This window comes from Oncorhynchus clarkii, chromosome 16 (assembly GCF_045791955.1).
Source record: "Oncorhynchus clarkii lewisi isolate Uvic-CL-2024 chromosome 16, UVic_Ocla_1.0, whole genome shotgun sequence".
Taxonomy (NCBI): Eukaryota; Metazoa; Chordata; class Actinopteri; order Salmoniformes; family Salmonidae; genus Oncorhynchus; species Oncorhynchus clarkii.
Window position 1 is genome coordinate 59440681 of NC_092162.1, and position 19987 is coordinate 59460667.

The window sequence follows — 19987 nt, forward strand, 5'->3', positions numbered from 1 at the left end:
ACATCACAACCATAACCATAGTCTGTAGGGTCCTCCTCTCAGCCGTAGTTTACAACCATAACAATAGTCTGTAGGGTCCTCCTCTCAGCCATACATCACAACCATAACAATAGTCTGTAGGGTTGTCCTCTCAGCCATACATCACAACCATAACAATAGTCTGTAGGGTCCTCCTCTCAGCCATACATCACAACCATAACCATAGTCTGTAGGGTTGTCCTCTCAGCCATACATCACAACCATAACAGGAGAGTGAAGGTGCATCTCAATAGTCCAACAGTCTAAAGATGCCTCCTCTATCTAAACTGATATTAAATAATTGTATAGAAAACCCAGAGTGAAAGCAGATGCCTGGTAAGTGGGCATCTGCCATATTGCTTTCACCTCTCCATACAGATCAGTACCAATGAAGCAGAGCAGACAAGGCAGGCGCTTTTGACAAATTAAATGTGTACAAAATCCCACCTACGGAGCCAGTCTGTAGTCTCATCACCTTTTTTCGACTCTTATAATAGGAGAGTCAACCTCATGCCCTTGGCACATGACCTCTCACCTTTCAGCCAGGCCATTCTTGGTGAGGCCTGAGATAACGATGGGGTCAAAGGGCTCCTCTGTGCCTGAGATGGTGATACCCAACGGGCCGTTGTAACGCTTCAGCTCCACCGTGTAGATAATGGAACCAGACATCTCCAGCTCATCTGACAGGGACAGAGAGAGCATACACATGAAAAATATGACAATTACATAAAGGGATGAACTAGTCTAGCTCAAATATGGGTCGCATCCAAACCGGCTCCCACGCAACATGAGACATTATGAGACACAAATAAAACATGTATAAGTAGACATTTTGTAGGACAAATATAGCAGCCACATGACATATTTAATCACAGTTATTTTTCAAATAGAATTTTACCAAGTATTTCTGATGGTGTTGAACATAAAACTATTTGATAAGAGTGGGCATTACAGTACAATCATCCATCACAAATTCTAACTTCCTTATACCAAATGGTATGTAACGCTGTTTATATTAGGTCATTTAAATAGACAGAAATGTATAGATAGTCTAAATATGTTTCTACTGGGGAATTCAACCTAATTGGGTAGAAATGTGTTATTGTACATTTGTATTTAATTCATTTAGCAGACACTCTTATCCAGAGCGACTAACAGGGGCAATTAGGGTAAGTGCCTTTATCAAGGGCACATTGACAAGTTTTTCACCTAGTCATCTCGGGGACTGGCCCAATGCTCTTAATTACTAGGCTACCTGCCGTCCGTCTCTTCTAGACACACCTCTCCATGCAAATAAGCTTCAGGACTGCATGTTTATTTTTGAAGCACGATTGTGTTCATCCTACCAGCGTTGTCCTCGTCCTTCTGGATCCGGAGCTTGACCATGTCCTCTGCCTGCTGAAGCACGTGCATAGCATCCTCCATGGTGCAGTTCTCCAGACGCACGTTATCGATGGCCAGCAGCCTGTCCCCTGGCTCCAATGTACCCGTCCTATTAGCAGGCAGGTGAGAGGTGGGCAGAAAATTAAACCACATGAGTTAAACTAAATCTAATAATACTGTGTGAGTTTGTACCTGACATTTATTTTGCATCTCAAAGCTGCTTATACTTGATTTCAAGGGACTGATAATAGCATTTTTCTAAAATATCTTAAATTGATTATGAAGCTCAACTAAGTCACTGAGATTTTTATTTACTCACAAGAGTCAGATGAACTCAAGGATAACATGTCTCTGCGTGCAGTTTGAAGGAAGTTGCTAACTAGCACTAGAGCAAATGCTAACTAGTATTAGCGCATTGACTGGAAGTCTATGGGTATCTGCTAGCATGTGCTAACGCTAATTAGCATTGGCTTGCCAAACTACCTCTAACTTCATACTGGACAGAGAGAAATAAAAATGGTACCCATGCGGTCATCTGACTCTGGAGAAGTAGATAAAGGGCCAAAATCTCAAAGTATGCCTTTAACATAATAGATGAAAAATTACAATATCGGTCTCATGACTTGAATGGGATTTGAGCCTCTAAAACTTTAGCCTGTGGAAACGGGGCCATGGAAACTAAACCAAAGCCTGGATTGCAGTCATACCTTGTCCATAGACTGCTTACAGGGTAAGGAAACCAATAAGTTATTTTGTCATTTGGGTGAACTATCATTTTAAGGTCACATGGTTGGGAAACATTCTTGGTTCTCCTCATGACTAGTATACTGACCAGGTGAAACTAACCCCAGACCTGTGGCAGTAAAGCAAGTAATTTGTTTGAGGAATCTCCCCCATGTGATTGGGAGGCTGGACATACCTGTGGGCTATGCTTCCTTTCCTGATATCAGAGATGATCAGAGGTTTGTCAGGTCTCTTGCTTGCTGTTCAGACAGACAGACACCATTAAATTAAACATTAATAACATGCACAGACAGTATATAAAAATAACACTTTTCAGGAGTTGACTGTTGCCCAAATTATTTTTATTTGCTCTGGATCCCTGCATGTTCTACTTTAGTGCACACAGTCCAAAAGCATTGCATGTATCACAAGTCAACTGATGGCCTGCCCTACTAGCTTCAGTATCTGTGACATCACTAACATATTCTATGTAGTACAGAGAGTTACTGTCCTTCATTGCTTTTCCAGGTTCATTAAAGTGTGAAAGAGGTGATAAATGCTTGAGGACCATTATTATTCATCAGACTTAATGAGGCAGTAGCCTTCATGACAGTCTAGGCCACAGTTATGGATCACAGAGCATTGATCCACACAGAGAGAGATATGCAGGCCAAGGGTTGTTATGTTAGGTTACGTCACCCCCTGCCGTTTGCATCTGGTAACTCACCACTGATGGTGATGCCAAGTTCCACTCCTCTCCTCTTGGGCAGTTTTACATGGAACGTGCCACTACTGGGAACCACTGATTCTAATGGGTGGGGGGTGGGGAGAAAATAAGAGAGAGAAAACAGCTTCTATCACCAGGCCATCCAACTGTTGAACAGCCATCACTACCGAGCTACCTGCCCGGTTCTCTGCCCTGCACCTTGAGACTAATGCTCCATGTATATAGATAGTCATTTTACACTGGTCACCTCATATTCTGGTTTATATACTGGTTGTTTACGCACTGTGTATATATACACACTGTGTTCTCCACATACTGTAGCCCATCCTAATATACAGTTGAAGTCGGAAGTTTACATAAACTAGTTTTAATGACGCCAACCTAAGTGTTTCAACCACTCCACACATTTCTTGTTAACAAACTATAGTTTTGGTAAGTCGGTTAGGACTATCTACTTTGTGCATGATACAAGTAATTTTCCCAACAATTGTTTACAGACAAGATTATTTCACTGTATCACAATTCCAGTGGGTCAGAAGTTCACAACACTCAGTTAACTGTGCCTTTAAACAGCTTGGAAAATTCCAGAAAATGATGTCATGTCTTTAGAAGCTCCTGGGAGGCTAATTGACATCATGAGTCAATTGGAGGTGTACCTGTGGATGTATTTTAAGGCCTACCTTCAAACAGTGCCTCTGCTTGACATCATGAGAAACTCAAAAGAAATCAGCCAAGACCCCCGAAAAAATATTGTAGACCTCCACAAGTCTAGTTCATCCTTGGGAGCAATTTTCAAACTCCTGAAGGTACCACGTTTATCTGTACAAAGAATAGTACGCAAGCATTAACACCATGGGACCACGCAGCCGTCACACCGCTCAGGAAGGAGATGCATTCTGTCTCCTAGAGATTAACGTACTTGTATGAAAAGTGCAAATCAATCCCAGAACAGCAAAGGACCTTGTGTAAAATGCTGGAGGAAACAGGTACAAAAGTATCTATATCCACAGTAAAACGAGTCCGATATCGACATAACCTGAAAGACCGCTCATTAGGAAGAAGCCAAGGCTCCAAATCAGCCATATAAAAGCCAGACTACGGTGGGGAAGGTAAATGCGGAAGAAAAATGATGTGGATATATTGAAGCAACATCTCAAGTCATCAGTCAAGAAGTTAAAGCTTGGTCGCAAATGGGTCTTCCAAATGGACAATGACCCTAAGCATACTTCCAAAGTTGTGGCAAAATGGTTTAAGGACAACAAAGTCAAGGTATTGGAGTGGCCATCACAAAGCCCTGACCTCAATCCTATAGAAAATGTGTGGGTAGGACTGAAAAAGCATGTGCAAGCAAGGAGGCCTACCAACCTGACTCAGTTACACCAGCTCTGTGAGGAGGAATGGGTCAAAATTCACCCAACTTATCGTGGGAAGCGTGTGGAAGGCTACGTTTGACGTAATTTAAACAATTTAAAGGCAATGCTATCAAATACTAATTGAGTGTATGTAAACTTCGGACCCACTGGGAATGTGATGAAAGAAATAAAAGCTGAAGTAAATCATTCTATACTATTATTCTGACATTTCACATTCTTAAAATAAAGTGGTGATCCTAACTGACCTAAGACAGGGAATTTTTACTTGGATTAAATGTCAGGAATTGTGAAAAACTGAGTTTAAATGTATTTGGCTAAGGTGTATGTAAACTTCCAACTTCAATTGTACATACTGTACAGTCGTGGCCAAAAGTTGAGAATGACACAAATATTAATTTCCACAAAGTTTGCTGCTTCAGTGTCTTTAGATGTTTTTGTTAGATGTTACTATGGAATACTGAAGTATAATTACAAGCATTTCATAAGTATTAAAGGCTTTTATTGACAATTACATAAAGTTGATGCAAAGAGTCAATATTTGCTGTGTTGACCCTTTTTCAAGATCTATGCAATTCGCCCTGGCATGCTGTCAATTAACTTCTGGGCCACATCCTGACTGATGGCAGCCCATTATTGCATAATCAATGCTTGGAGTTTGTCAGAATTTGTGGGTTTTGGTTTGTCCACCCGCCTCTTGAGGATTGACCACAAGTTCTTAATGGGATTAAGGTCTGGGGAGTTTCCTGGCCATGGATCCAAAATAGACGTTTTGTTCCCCGAGCCACTTAGTTATCACTTTTGCCTTATGGCAAGGTGCTCCATCATGCTGGAAAAGGCATTGTTCGTCACCAAACTGTTCCTGGATGGTTGGGAGAAGTTGCTCTAGGAGGATGTGTTGGTACCATTCTTTATTCATGGCTGTGTTCTTAGGCAATATTGTGAGTGAGCCCACTCCCTTGGCTGAGAAGCAACCCCACACATGAATGGACTTAGGATGCTTTACTGTTGGCATGACACAGGACTGATGGTAGCGCTCACCTTGTCTTCTCCGGACAAGCTTTTTTCCAGATGCCCCCAACAACCGGAAAGGGGATTCATCAGAGAAAATGACTTTACCCCAGTCCTCAGCAGTCCAATCCCTGTACCTTTTGCAGAATATCAGTCTGTCCCTGATGTTTTTCCTGGAGAGAAGTGGCTTCTTTGCTGCCCTTCTTGACACCAGGCCATCCTCCAAAAGTCTTCCCCTCACTTTGCGTGCAGATGCACTCACACCTGCCTGTTGCCATTCCTGCGCAAGCTCTGTACTGATGGTGCCCCGATCCCGCAGCTGAATCAACTTTAGGAGACGGTCCTGGAGCCTGCTGGACTTTCTTGGGCGCCCTGAAGCCTTCTTCACAACAATTGAACCGCTCTCCTTGAAGTTCTTGATGATCCGATAAAAAGTTGATTTAGGTTCAATCTTACTGGCAGCAATATCCTTGCCTGTGAAGCCCTTTTTGTGCCAAGCAATGATGACAGCACGTGTTTCCTTGCAGGTAACCATGTTTGACAGAGGAAGAACAATGATTCCAAGCACCACCCCCCTTTTGAAGCTTCCAGTCTGTTATTCGAACTCAATCAGCATGACAGAGTGATCTCCAGCCTTGTCCTCGTCAACACACACACCTGTGTTAACGAGAGAATCACTGACATGATGTCAGCTGGTCCTTTTGTGGCAGGGCTGAAATGCAGTGGAAATGTTTTTTGGGGGATTCAATTAATTTGCAAGGCAAAGAGGGACTTTACAATTAATTGCAATTCATCTGATCACTCTTCATAACATTCTGGAGTATATGCAAATTGCCATCATACAAACTGAAGCAGCAGACTTTGTGAAAATTAATATTTGTGTCACTCAACTTTTGGCCACGACTGTACATACCATTTTCCAAATTATATACTGTCTTTACACAGAACACATTTATATTAATATTCTCAATTCTCACACATGCTCACTAATATATCTACTTTGGATTGTTATTTCTTGATTTGCTGTTTAGATTACTTGTGTATTCGACATTCTACTGCACTGTTGGAGCAAGTAACATAAGCATTTCACTGCACCTGCTGTAACACCTGCAAATCTGCGCACGTGACCAATACATTTTGATTTGAGATGCTATTTCAACTTGGATGAACAAAGGTTAAACTAATTAAAAAGACTATACCTGCTACATCAAACTCAATCTCCAGGGTGACCTTATTGGCCAGAGCAGCGTCACGCAGTAGCTGATTGGCCTCCTCCAGTGTTCCATCCTCTGTAGGGATTCTGTTGATGGACAGGAGTCTGTCCCCCACCTGCAGCAACCCACATCTGATGACACAGCGAATAGTTAGAAGAGTACAATGGAGTGAGAATCTTTTTAATACATAGTAGAGAACAATAAGGGACAATGTGTAATTCTATGTGGCATTCGGCATAATTCTGTGTGGCCTTTATACAGTTAGATATTTAACCAAATTGAACGGTTGTTACGAACAGTTTTTCGTAATACTTCTCTCGTTTACATCCCATTTCTCAGACGAAGCCCGCTCAAAAACTGAAGACCATGAGAGTCCTGCTGTAAAACGATAAGAAACCTTATCCGTACTATTACTACCACCACCACTACTACCATGAAAGTGTTATATGGAGCATATAAAAATATACACAGCTGTCTGGTTCTCTACTCTCATGACTCTGCTTTAGATTTCAGAGATAGGTGGTTTATGGTGAACATATTTCAACTCCACTTTGACCTCAACTCACTGTCCTTTCAGGACCCTGAAAGGCACAATCCTACCCACAATCAACCCTTGTTGTTAAATTGAACAAAGCTAGACCCTCCTGTTCTGGCTAGGAGCAATGGGAAACATTCAAGTAGATTCTTCTATTCTCTGAAAAATGGCTTTGACTCCAGTGACTGTTGAATAATGGATCAATATGCACCAAAGTTGAACAATTGTCAATCACTTCTCTGATAAGAAAATTACTCTTCACCTTGCTTGACCTTAAATACACACACACGCCCCCCCCCCCCCCCCCCCCCCACACACACACGCTTACTTCCATGATCACATCATTAGGACACACACATAGCAGCACTGTCAACTAGGATTAATTCACTAAACACTGCAATTCATTAACCTTGCGTTAGTGCTGAGACGAACATCACAATAGGATGCTCTGCTTGAGTCACTCCCTCCCAACGGAGGGAGACTTTAAATGGTATTACACCACCCAGAGGACATGGCCTTCTGTTGTCCATACAGACACAAACATTACTCTTACAAGACAAGGGCAGAGAGCACACATTGGCCTAATCAGGGCTATCCATTTCCTTAATAAATTAACAGATAAATGCTTTTTAGAAGCAAGGCCAGGATAAACTTTTATAAATAAAACATAGTAAAATGTAATTGATTCACTTGCTTCTCACAGATTCTAATACAACTGAAGGTATTACCATTACCTCAAAGCAAGGTGCCTAATGGAACTGCTAGGACACAGCGGAGCTAAAAGTGTCATCTTCGGATAGGAGACCCAGATTAGTATTCCTCTGATGACACCCTACCGTCCGATGAGTGACTAAGACATGGCCCTAAGGTCAAGGTCACTCCACACTGTACAGTACTTCTGTCTGGGAGGCTGTGTGTGTGTGTAACCTTTCGGCAGGGCTGTCAGGCTCGATGAAGCGGATGACTGCGGGAACGGTCAGGGTCTCTGTGGCAAAGACACCCCCTTGCAGCTGAACCCCGAACCCTGTGAGTGGATCCCCCCTCACGATGACCTCGCTGGTCTCCACATGAACAACCTGACCCCCAGGGCCCACTGAGCTGGATGCTAGGGACACTGGGTGAGGGGGAAGGGTGGATAGTGTGATACATTGAGAGAAAGGGGAGGAATGAATGGATAGATGGAGAGAGAGAGGGAGAGGGAGTGAGTCAGCTATCAGCCTTTCCATCAGTCCATGTCAGTGATCTGTCGTCAGAGAAGTCACCCCTTTAATGAGGGGAGGTAGGTCAATTCTCGAACTATTCTAAAAGTCGGTTATGAATACACATTTGTTTTTAAAGCAGTACACAATCCACATACGTGAGCTCTTGTGCTCCTTCCTCCTCTGGCGTCTCTTATGTGTGGTGTTACGGGGGCTGGTGGATGGGATGGGGCAGGGTAGGGTGCTGCTGCCCTGGCTACTGCTGTACCCTGAGGTGGCTGTGGAGGAAGGGGAGAAGCCACCACACACCAGAGCTGAAAGGACACATGCTCACAACATCAAATCAATGCAAAGAGAAACCCCTTCGAGGTAGAATAATGCAACTCGTCACTTGACCTGTAACTCCACACTGCACCTAGGCTACATGCAATGCTAATACACAGTTAATGATATCGCAACATTATCATTGGGATCAGAGGATCATAAACTGAAAAAAGACAGATGATCAACAGCAACTTTTAAAATACATACACTTAGCAAGGAAAATTCTATATACTGAACTATACCCAGCAGCATATTCACACAATATAACTCACATGTGCAGTGGTTCTGCTGGTTGAGTGGGTGGCTGGGACTGCTCCATGTCTTGCAGTGTTGGGTGTGGCTGTAGTTAACAGTGGGATCCCAATGGTGAAGGTTGCTCTTCTCCACTTTCACTGCAGCCACAATGAAACAAAACAAAATGTAAAAGTTGTTTATAAGGAAAATTACTCTACTCAGGCACAGCAATGTGCTGCTAAATTCCGCCCATTAAATGCTGCTTTAATCTCCATTTACACCCCAGAGCCTGCAGGATAACAGGCAGAGTCATTGATATTTTGTTTTCTTCATGGTACACTAGATTGAATCCTGTGGCATAATGCATTTTTGTCAACACAGGAAAATCAGTGAAACACATGTAATTGAATGGAGCAAAAAAAGGACAGAATGGCTGAGAAATGTTCTTACTTTTACTAACAAGCTTCAACAAAGCTGAATGCAGATTTGAGAACATTTTACAATTTCACTTTGAAGAAAGCAAAAGAAACTAGGTTTGTAAAAACACTGGTAGGTCAGCCAGAACTGACTCACTGAGCTAATACTGCCTTGCGAAGTGAGGACATGCCATGTGAATCTGCCTTCATTGAACACAGCTGAAACCCGAAAGGCTAATTGCAGATGACGCCTCATGGATAAGATATGTCCTGCCTCTCTCCTGATTGGCAGGCCAATTGACCAATTGAGCATGTGAGCTGTCAGTGTCAAACCTGAGGCTTATTCAGTTGTGTGAAAAGTTAATGGGATTGGAGAAAAAGATGCCAGATGAGACAGAATAAATACTGATCTGAAATGTTCTACTCTTTGGACTGCATTTACTGTGTGATGGCTGTGTCCCCAAATGTTTACCCCCTTTACAAATTATTTATATTCTTTAATGCTGTAAAATGCAGGTTGTAGCCGAAAGATACAGTATTGGCTATTCTATTCTCACACCCACAAACAATGTAGTAAAACCCAATCATTAATGAAACATTCAAGGGAAAAATGTGAAGCTACACTAAACCACACAGCTATATTTAACGGGGAGAATTACACACGACAGTAATCCGTAGTGTTCTATTCGTACAGTCTTAATCTGTGACAGTCTCCCTCCTCACATGGATGAAGGATTTGCAAGAAAGCCATGGATGTCTCACAGATCCAGGTCATCTGGTTAAATCCAAGACATTGTAGTATGTCTTGTGAAAGCAAGTATTGTTCAAACGTCCACAACGTTCGTCTCAGGCAGAAGTTGTCATTAACCCTTTCGTATCCCCTAGGCCTAACCATAGGAAGAGTGACAAGGTGTGACCCTTTCTCAGTAGTTAGGGGCAACTTCTATCCACTCCTCCAAATCTTCCATCCCACTCTGTGGTCCTGTAACCATTTGGTTCCTGTAGAGTAGAGCTCTAATTCCTATCTTTACTGAGGAACACTTTAGAAACAGCTTATCTTTTAGTTGCCATATCAGTCTTATTAAATCCCAGCGAGGATTAGACAAATTGCATTTTATGATCATGTCTAATACCCAAAGGGAATGTATCATTAAAATATAATCTCATCGTTGTGGCATTTCATTTCAATAATGAATCTACATCTAATCCAATTTAGAAGCACATGAAAAATTACAGTAATGTTACAGACACAAATAAAAACCTACCTGAAACACTTTCTTTTCACTATCTTGAGTACATACATCAAATCAAATCAAATTATTAATTTATTTGTCACATACACATGGTTAGCAGATGTTAATGCGAGTGTAGCGAAATGCTTGTGCTTCTAGTTCCGACAATGCAGTAATAACCAACAAGTAATCTAGCTAACAATTCCAAAACTACTACCTTATAGACACAAGTGTAAGGGGATAAAGAATATGTACATAAAGATATATGAATGAGTGATGGTACAGAGCGGCATAGGCAAGATACAGTAGATGGTATTGAGTGCAGTATATACATATGAGATGAGTATGTAAACAAAGTGGCATAGTAAAAGTGGCTAGTGATACATGTATTACATAAAGATGCAGTAGATGATATAGAGTACAGTATATACATATACATATGAGATGAATAATGTAGGGTATGTAACATTATATTAGGTAGCATTGTTTAAAGTGGCTAGTGATATATTTTACATAATTTCCCATCAATTCCCTACATAAGTGTGATACAGTGCAATATGATAATCCATGCTCACGATGACGGATAACAATATGTAATTCAACTCCATTGGGTAGTGGGTGTCTCCATAATATAATGACTTAGCCATTAGATCCATATTCTAATGCTGAGACGCCCACCGCAGATAAGACTTAGCCACTGTAGTTGACACTAAGACACAGCGTAGTTGTACCACACTTCAGGCTTCACAATCTTTCCCAACCTCACATACTAAGAAACAACCTCTGACCAAAGGCTCTGTCAATCAACTGTTAGGTGTTCCTTTCTACCTGTTAATATGTACATGGATCAAACTATTTCAACTTAAGCTGTTTATCATGTACATGACATCAGTGCTTTGTAATTTAATCATTTTGAAAAAATATATAATAAATAAAAATAAACCACCTCAGACTGTTGGCCCAAAAACACAACAACATGTATGTATGTATGTATGTATGTATGTATGTATATATGTATGTATGTATGTATGTATGTATGTATGTATGTATGTATGTATGTATGTATATATGTATGTATGTATGTATATATGTATGTATGTATGTATGTATGTATATATGTATGTATGTATGTATATATGTATGTATGTATGTATGTGTGTGTGTATGTATGTATGTATGTATGTATGTATGTATGTATGTATGTATGTATGTATGTATGTATGTATGTATGTATGTATGTATGTATGTATATATGTATGTATGTATGTATGTATGTATGTATGTATGTATGTATGTATGTGTGTGTGTATGTATGTATGTATGTATGTATGTATGTATGTATGTATGTATGTATGTATGTATGTATGTATGTACAGTGCCTTGCGAAAGTATTCGGCCCCCTTGAACTTTGCGACCTTTTGCCACATTTCAGGCTTCAAACATAAATATATAAAACTGTATTTTTTTGTGAAGAATCAACAACAAGTGGGACACAATCATGAAGTGGAATGACATTTATTGGATATTTCAAACTTTTTTAACAAATCAAAAACTGAAAAATTGGGCGTGCAAAATTATTCAGCCCCTTTACTTTCAGTGCAGCAAACTCTCTCCAGAAGTTCAGTGAGGATCTCTGAATGATCCAATGTTGACCTAAATGACTAATGATGATAAATACAATCCACCTGTGTGTAATCAAGTCTCCGTATAAATGCACCTGCACTGTGATAGTCTCAGAGGTCCGTTAAAAGCGCAGATAGCATCATGAAGAACAAGGAACACACCAGGCAGGTCCGAGATACTGTTGTGAAGAAGTTTAAAGCCGGATTTGGATACAAAAAGATTTCCCAAGCTTTAAACATCCCAAGGAGCACTGTGCAAGCGATAATATTGAAATGGAAGGAGTATCAGACCACTGCAAATCTACCAAGACCTGGCCGTCCCTCTAAACTTTCAGCTCATACAAGGAGAAGACTGATCAGAGATGCAGCCAAGAGGCCCATGATCACTCTGGATGAACTGCAGAGATCTACAGCTGAGGTGGGAGACTCTGTCCATAGGACAACAATCAGTCGTATATTGCACAAATCTGGCCTTTATGGAAGAGTGGCAAGAAGAAAGCCATTTCTTAAAGATATCCATAAAAAGTGTCATTTAAAGTTTGCCACAAGCCACCTGGGAGACACACCAAACATGTGGAAGAAGGTGCTCTGGTCAGATGAAACCAAAATTGAACTTTTTGGCAACAATGCAAAACGTTATGTTTGGCGTAAAAGCAACACAGCTCATCACCCTGAACAAACCATCCCCACTGTCAAACATGGTGGTGGCAGCATCATGGTTTCGGCCTGCTTTTCTTCAGCAGGGACAGGGAAGATGGTTAACATTGATGGGAAGATGGATGGAGCCAAATACAGGACCATTCTGGAAGAAAACCTGATGGTCTGCAAAAGACCTGAGACTGGGACGGAGATTTGTCTTCCAACAAGACAATGATCCAAAACATAAAGCAAAATCTACAATGGAATGGTTCAAAAATAAACATATCCAGGTGTTAGAATGGCCAAGTCAAAGTCCAGACCTGAATCCAATCGAGAATCTGTGGAAAGAACTGAAAACTGCTGTTCACAAATGCTCTCCATCCAACCTCACTGAGCTCGAGCTGTTTTGCAAGGAGGAATGGGAAAAAATGTCAGTCTCTCGATGTGCAAAACTGATAGAGACATACCCCAAGCGACTTACAGCTGTAATCGCAGCAAAAGGTGGCGCTACAAAGTATTAACTTAAGGGGGCTGAATAATTTTGCACGCCCAATTTTTCAGTTTTTGATTTGTTAAAAAAGTTTGAAATATCCAATAAATGTCGTTCCACTTCATGATTGTGTCCCACTTGTTGTTGATTCTTCACAAAAAAATACAGTTTTATATCTTTATGTTTGAAGCCTGAAATGTGGCAAAAGGTCGCAAAGTTCAAGGGGGCCGAATACTTTCGCAAGGCACTGTATGTATGTGTGTGTGTGTGTGTGTGTGTGTGTGTGTGTGTGTGTAGTTTGTCGGGATGCATAAAAGGCCAGCGGTCTACACCAGGGTACAGTGCTCATAACCTCCAGCCCTCTCCACACTTAAGTGATTCACAGCAGCTCACCCTCTGCAGTCCCTTTACAGCAGCAGAGGGAACTATGTAGGTAATATGCTTAAAACACAGTTTATCTGATTTTTTTTCTACTGGGTTACATATGCAAATCAAATTGTATTTGTCACATACACATATTTAGCAGATGTGATTGCAGATGTAGTGAAACGCTTGTGTTCCTAGCTTCAACAGTGCAGTAGTATCTAACAGTGCAGTAGCATCTAAAAATGATTCACAATAATACCCACAAATATAAAAGTCAATGAATGGAATTAAGAATTATATAAATATTAGATTGAGCAATGTCAGCATGGCACTGACTAACATACAGTAGAATAAAATACATTATATATGTATGAGATGAGTAAAGCAGTATGTAAACATTATTTAAACATTATTAAAGTGACTAGTGTTCCATTATTAAAGTGGCCAGTGATTCCAAGTCTATGTATATGTACATAGGGCAGCAGCCTCTAAGGTGCAGGGTTGCGTAACCCGGTAGAAGCCAGCTAGTGATGGCTATTTAACAGTCTGATGGCCTTAAGATAGAAGCTGTTTTTCAGTGTATCGGTCCCAGCTTTGATGCACCTGTACTGACTTCACCTTCTGGACGATAGCGGGGTGAACAGGTCGTGGTTAGGGTGGTCCTTAATGATCTTTTTGGCCTTCCTGTGACATTAGGTGCTATAAGTGTCCTGGAGGGCAGGTAGTTTGCCCCCGGTGATGCGTTGGGTAGACTGCACCACACTCTGGAGAGCCCTGCGGTTGCGGTGATACATCCCAACAGGATGCTCTCAATTGTGCATCTGTAAAAGTTTGTGAGGGTTTTAGAGGCCAAGCTAAATTTCTTCAGCCTCCTGAGGTTGGAATAGTACACCGTGGTAGTCCATGATTGTCTGTAGGCCCTGTCACATACGTCTCATGTCTGAGCCGTTGAATTGCAACTCCACTTTGTCTCTATACTGACGTTTTGCCTGTTTGATTGCCTTACGGAGGGAATAACTACACTGTTTGTATTCAGCCATATACCCAGTCACCTTGCCATCACTAAATGCAGTGTATTGTGCATTTAGTTTTGCGCGAATGCTGGCATCTATCCACGGTTTCTGGTTTGGGTAGGTTTTAATAGTTACAGTGTGTACAACATCTCCTGTACACTTCCTAATGAACTCAGTCACCATATCCGTGTATTCGTTGATGTTATTCTCAGAGGCTATCCAGAATATATCCCAGTCCACGTGATCTAAACAATCTTGAAGCATGGATTCCGATTGGTCAGACCAGCATTGAATAGACCTTAGCACGGGTACTTCCTGTTTGAGTTTCTGCCTATAGGAAGGAAGTCGCAAAATGGAGTCGTGATCAGATTTGCTGAAGAGAGATTTGCTGAAAAGTTGAGTAGCAGTGGTCCAATGTTTTACCAGCGCGAGTCAATGTGTTGTTAGAACTTTGGTAGCGTTTTCCTCAAATTTGCTTTGTTAAAAACCCCAGCTACAATACATGCAGCCTCAAGATATGTGGTTTCCAGTCTGCATAGAGTCCAGTGTAGTTCTTTGAGGGCCGTCATGGTATCGGCTTGAGGGGGAATATACACGGCTGTGACTATAATCGTAGAGAATTCTCTTGGGAGGTAATACAGTCGGCATTTGATTGTGAGATTTTCTAGGTTGGGTGAACAAGAGGACTTGAGTTTCTGTATGTTATCACAATCACACCATATGGGTTAATCATGAAACATACAACCCCGCCTTTCTTCTTCCGGAGAGTTCTTTATTCCTGTCTGCGCGATGTACTGAGAACCCAGATGGCTGTTGGACAGTATATGGACAGTATATCCCAAGAGAGCCATGTTTCCGTGAAACAGAGTATGTCTCTCTGGAAGGAGATCCTCGCCCTGGGCTCCCGAGTGGCGCAGCGGTCTAAGGCACTGCATCTCAGTACTTGAGGCGTCACTACAGACACCCTGGTTTGATTGCAGGTTGTATCACAATCGGTCATGATTGCATGTCCCATAGGGCGGCGCACAATTGGCCGAGCATCGTCCAGGTTTGGCTGGTGTAGGCCGTCATTGTAAATAAGAATTTGTTCTGATTGCCTAGTTAAATAAAGATTAAATAAAATGAATAAAAAATAAAATACTTTATTATCCAGAGACTGAACATTAGCAAGTAATATACTCGGAAGCGGTGAATGGTATGCATGCCTCCTGAGTCGGACTAGAAGTCCACTTCGAATACCTCTTCTCTGCCGGAGCAGTCTCTAGAATAAGTTCAATTGCCCTGGGTGGTACGAACAAAGGATCCAATTCTGGAAAGTCATATTCCTGTCCATAATGCTGGTGAGTTACCGCCGCTCTGATATCCAAAAGTTATTTCTGGCTGTATGTAATAACACAAAAACATAATAATGTAAGAATTAACACACAAAAAAACAAAATACTGCAAAGTTGCTTAGGAGCTAGAAGCAGAGCTGCCATATCTGTTGGTGCCATCTTACTAGCCAGAAAACTACCTAAACATTGCATAAACAAAGGACTGTGAAGGGGGGAGGAGAAGACACCTTGGAGAGTGTTGGGATACTGCCCCTCTCCCTACCATTGTGATTACAATCTCTGAGGGTTTGGAGCTTGAGGTAGTCACCTCATACAAGTACTTGGGAGTATGGCTAGATGGTAGACTGTCCTTCTCTCAGAACATATCAAAGCCACAGGTTAAGGTTAAATCTAGACTTGGTTTCCTCTATCGTAATCACTCCTCCTTCACCCAAACTGACAAACTAACCCTGATTCAGATGACCATCCTACCCATGCTAGATTAATGAGACGTAATTTATAGATCGGCAGGCTAGATGTTCTTTGCCATTCGGCCATCAGATTTGCCACCAATGCTCCTTATAGGACACATCACTGCACTCTATACTCCTCTGTAAACTGGTCATCTCTGTATACCCGTCCAAGACCCACTGGTGGATGCTTACTTCTAAAACCCTCTTAGGCCTCCACATACAACACCCGTTCTGACAGTCACATTCTGTTAAAGGTCCCCAAAGCACACGCATCGCTGAGTCCCTTCTCTTTTCAGTTCTCTGCAGCTAGCCACTGGAACGAGCTGCAAAAAACACTCCAACTGGACATTTTTATCTCTTCACTCAAAGACTCTTACTGGCAGTTGTGTCTGCTTTGAGTGATGTATTGTTGTCTCTACCTTCTTGCCCTTTGTGCTGTTGTCTGTGCCCAATAATGTTTGTACCATGTTTTATGCTGCTACCATGTTGTGCTGCTGTCATGTTGTGTTGCTACCATGTTGTTCTCATGTTGTGTTGCTACCATGTTGTTCTCATGTTGTGCTGCTGTCATGTTGTGTTGCTACCCAGCTGTGTTGTTGTAATGTGTTGCTGCCATGCTATGTTGATATCTTAGGTCTCTCTTTATGTAGTGTTGTGTTGTCTCTCTTGTCGTTATGTGTGTTTTGGCCTATATATATATATATATATATATATTTTATCCCAGGCCCCGTCCCCGCAGGAGGCCTTTTGCCTTTTGGTAGGCCGTCATTGTAAATAAGAATTTGTTCTTAACTGACTTGACTAGTTAAATAAAGGTTAAATAAATACAAATATAAAGACCTGTGTCTTGAGGTCTCATGGGAAGTCTGCTCTGATTGGCTGTCAGGATCTCCAATTTAACAATGTCAGAGGTTTGGGCCAACAGCTGCGTGGCCTCCATCAGGGAACAGTGCTCAGTACTGGTCCCATCTATACACAGGAGAAGATCACCTATATGCAATGCCCCACACCTGAGAGAGAGAGAGAGAGAGAGAGAGAGAGAGAGAGAGAGAGAGAGAGAGAGAGAGAGAGAGAGAGGGGTAGGAAAGGGACAGAATGAGAGGGGTTTGAAAGTAGAAAAGCACATTACATTTAGTATAAAGCTATTTTCATGCAAAATACAGTATGATCTCTTTGGTATGCAAGTAAAAAAGTTTTACATTGTATGTGACAGGAGGCTTGGCTCACCTCTCCACCACACTGGCCTGTTTGATTTTGTCAATGACGATGACCTGCTTGTTCCTGTACACTGCAGTAGCCAGGCTGACACCCAGGCTGGCTGCAGGACACTTCACTATCTCCACCAGCAGGGGGCCAGAGGCCTGCTGCACAGACTCTGAGAGAAAGATAGACATGCACGGCATTAGGGTGGAATATCCATAGTACTGTAGTGAATTGATGAGGTTGCTTAGTGTTGGTTTAATAAGGTCACTACAGTACAGTGATGAAATCAGTGTCTGAGTACTTAAGAAATGTTATAATTATAATTTCCACATTTATTTTGTCTTCATTATCTCCTCTCTCTAAATTGAAGACCCATTTATTTTATTTCAGGGGACATTTGGTTTGTTAATGATGTTTTCCCACTTTATTCCAAACAAGGATATTCCCATTTACTTCACCTCAACCCACCTCACTTAACATTTAACTCCAGCAGCACAGATGTCAAGCTGTCTCAGCTGATGACATACGGTATGAGACATGCTATCCAGTTATAACGGATGACCTTAGACTTGGGCGAAGATTTACCTTCCAACAGGACAATGACCCCAAGCATATAGCCGAAGAAATGCTGGAATAGCTTTAGAACAAGAATGTGAAAGTCCTTGAGTGGCCCAGCCAAAGCCCAGATATGAATCCCATTGAAAATCCGTGGAATGACTTGAAGATTGCTGTTCACTGCCGGTCCCCATCTTACTTAACAGTGCTTGGGAAAATCTACTAGGAAGAATTGGATATCCCCAAATCCAGATGTTCAAAGCTGATACAGACATACCCAAGATGACACAAATCAAATCATACTTTATTTGCCACATGCGCTGAATACAACAAGTGTAGACTACCGTGAAATGCTTACTTGCAAGCCCTTAACCAACAGTGCAGTTCAAGAAGAATAAAATATTTACCAAGTAGGCTAAAATAAAAAGTAATAATAAAAAGTAACACAATAAGAATAACAGAGCTACAGTATATACAGGGGGCAATGGTACCGAGTCAGTGTTTAGGGGTACAGGCTATTTGAGGTAATCTGTACATGTAGGTGGGGGCGAAGTGACTATGCATAGGTAACAAACAAACAGCGAGTAGCAGCAGTGCATGGGGGGGGGGGGGGGTAGAAGCTGTTGAGGAGCCTTTTGGTCCTAGACTTGGTGCTCCGGTACCGCTTGCCATGCGGTAGCAGAGAAAACAGTTTATAACTTGGTGAATGGAGTCTCTGACAATTTTCTGGACTTTCCTCTGACACCGCCTATTATATAGGTCCTGGATGGCAGGAAGCTTGGCCCCAGTTATGTACTGGGCCGTTCGCACTACCCTCTGTAGCGTCTTACGGTCAGATGCCGAGTAGTTTCCATACCAAGCGGTGATGCAACCGGTCAGGATGCTCTGGATGGTGCAGCTGTAGAACCTTTTAAGGATCTAGGGACCCATGCCAAATCTTTTCAGTCTCCTGAGGGGGAAAAGGTTTTGTCGTACCCCCTTCACGACTGTCTTGGTACGTTTGGACCATGATAGTTCGTTGGTGATGTGGACACCAACAGAGATGCATACAAAGCTCTCCCCCGCCCTACATTTGGCAAATCTGACCGTAATTCTATCTTCCTGATTCCTGCTTACAAACTAAAACTAAAGCAGGAAGTACCAGTGACTCGCTCAATACGGAAGTGGTCAGATGACGCGGATGCTACACTACAGGACTGTTTTGCTAGCACAGACTGGAATATGTTCCGGGATTTATCCAATGGCATTGAGGAATACACCACCTCAGTTACCGGCTTTATCAATAAGTGTATCGATGACGTCGTCCCCACAGTGACTGTACGTACATATCCCAACCAGAAGCCATGGATTACAGGCAACATCTGCATCGAGCTAAAGGCTAGAGCTGCCTCTTTAAAGGAGCGGGAGACTAATCTGGGCGCTTTTCTCAATCTGGTCTAGGATTTTTTCCCCTGGTTGCACCTGATATGCTGGTAAAATGTTGGTAAAACTGATTTAAGGTTGCCTGCATTAAAGTCCCCGGGCACTTTGGAGCTCCGCTTCTGGGTGAGCATTTTCTTCTTTGCTTATAGCCTTATAGAGTTGGTTGAGAGCGGTCTTAATGCCAGCTTCTCTTTGTGGTAGTAAATAGACGCTACGAATAATACAGATGAGAACTCTCTTGGTAAATAGTGCGGTTGACAGCTTATCATAAGGTACTCTACCTCAGGAGAGTAATACCTCGAGACATCTGTTAATACCTCTCACCAGCTGTTATTGACATAAATACACACCCCCCCACCCCTCGTCTTACCAGAGGTAGCGTCTCTGTTCTGCCGGTGCATGGAAAATCCCACCAGCTCTATATTCTCAGACTCATAGCTTTATTCGCCGCCAAATGTGCTTCCACAAAGTATTGACTCAGGGGTGTGAATACCTATGTAAATGA

General features: G+C 42.0%; 1 protein-coding gene across 1 annotated transcript in view; it reads right to left on the bottom strand.

The window, feature by feature from the left end:
- Nucleotides 1-19987, bottom strand: part of LOC139368846 (glutamate receptor interacting protein 2a) — a 52637-nt gene that overhangs the window by 20053 nt on the left and 12597 nt on the right. Inside the window, exons 8-17 of the mRNA XM_071108258.1 lie at nt 17530-17677; nt 17143-17312; nt 8777-8896; nt 8339-8494; nt 7909-8095; nt 6432-6577; nt 2852-2932; nt 2321-2384; nt 1365-1510; nt 554-698 (exon numbers count right to left, since the gene is read on the bottom strand). Of these exons, the coding sequence (XP_070964359.1) occupies nt 554-698; nt 1365-1510; nt 2321-2384; nt 2852-2932; nt 6432-6577; nt 7909-8095; nt 8339-8494; nt 8777-8896; nt 17143-17312; nt 17530-17677 (1363 nt within the window). The remainder of the gene's footprint in view (nt 1-553; nt 699-1364; nt 1511-2320; nt 2385-2851; nt 2933-6431; nt 6578-7908; nt 8096-8338; nt 8495-8776; nt 8897-17142; nt 17313-17529; nt 17678-19987) is intronic.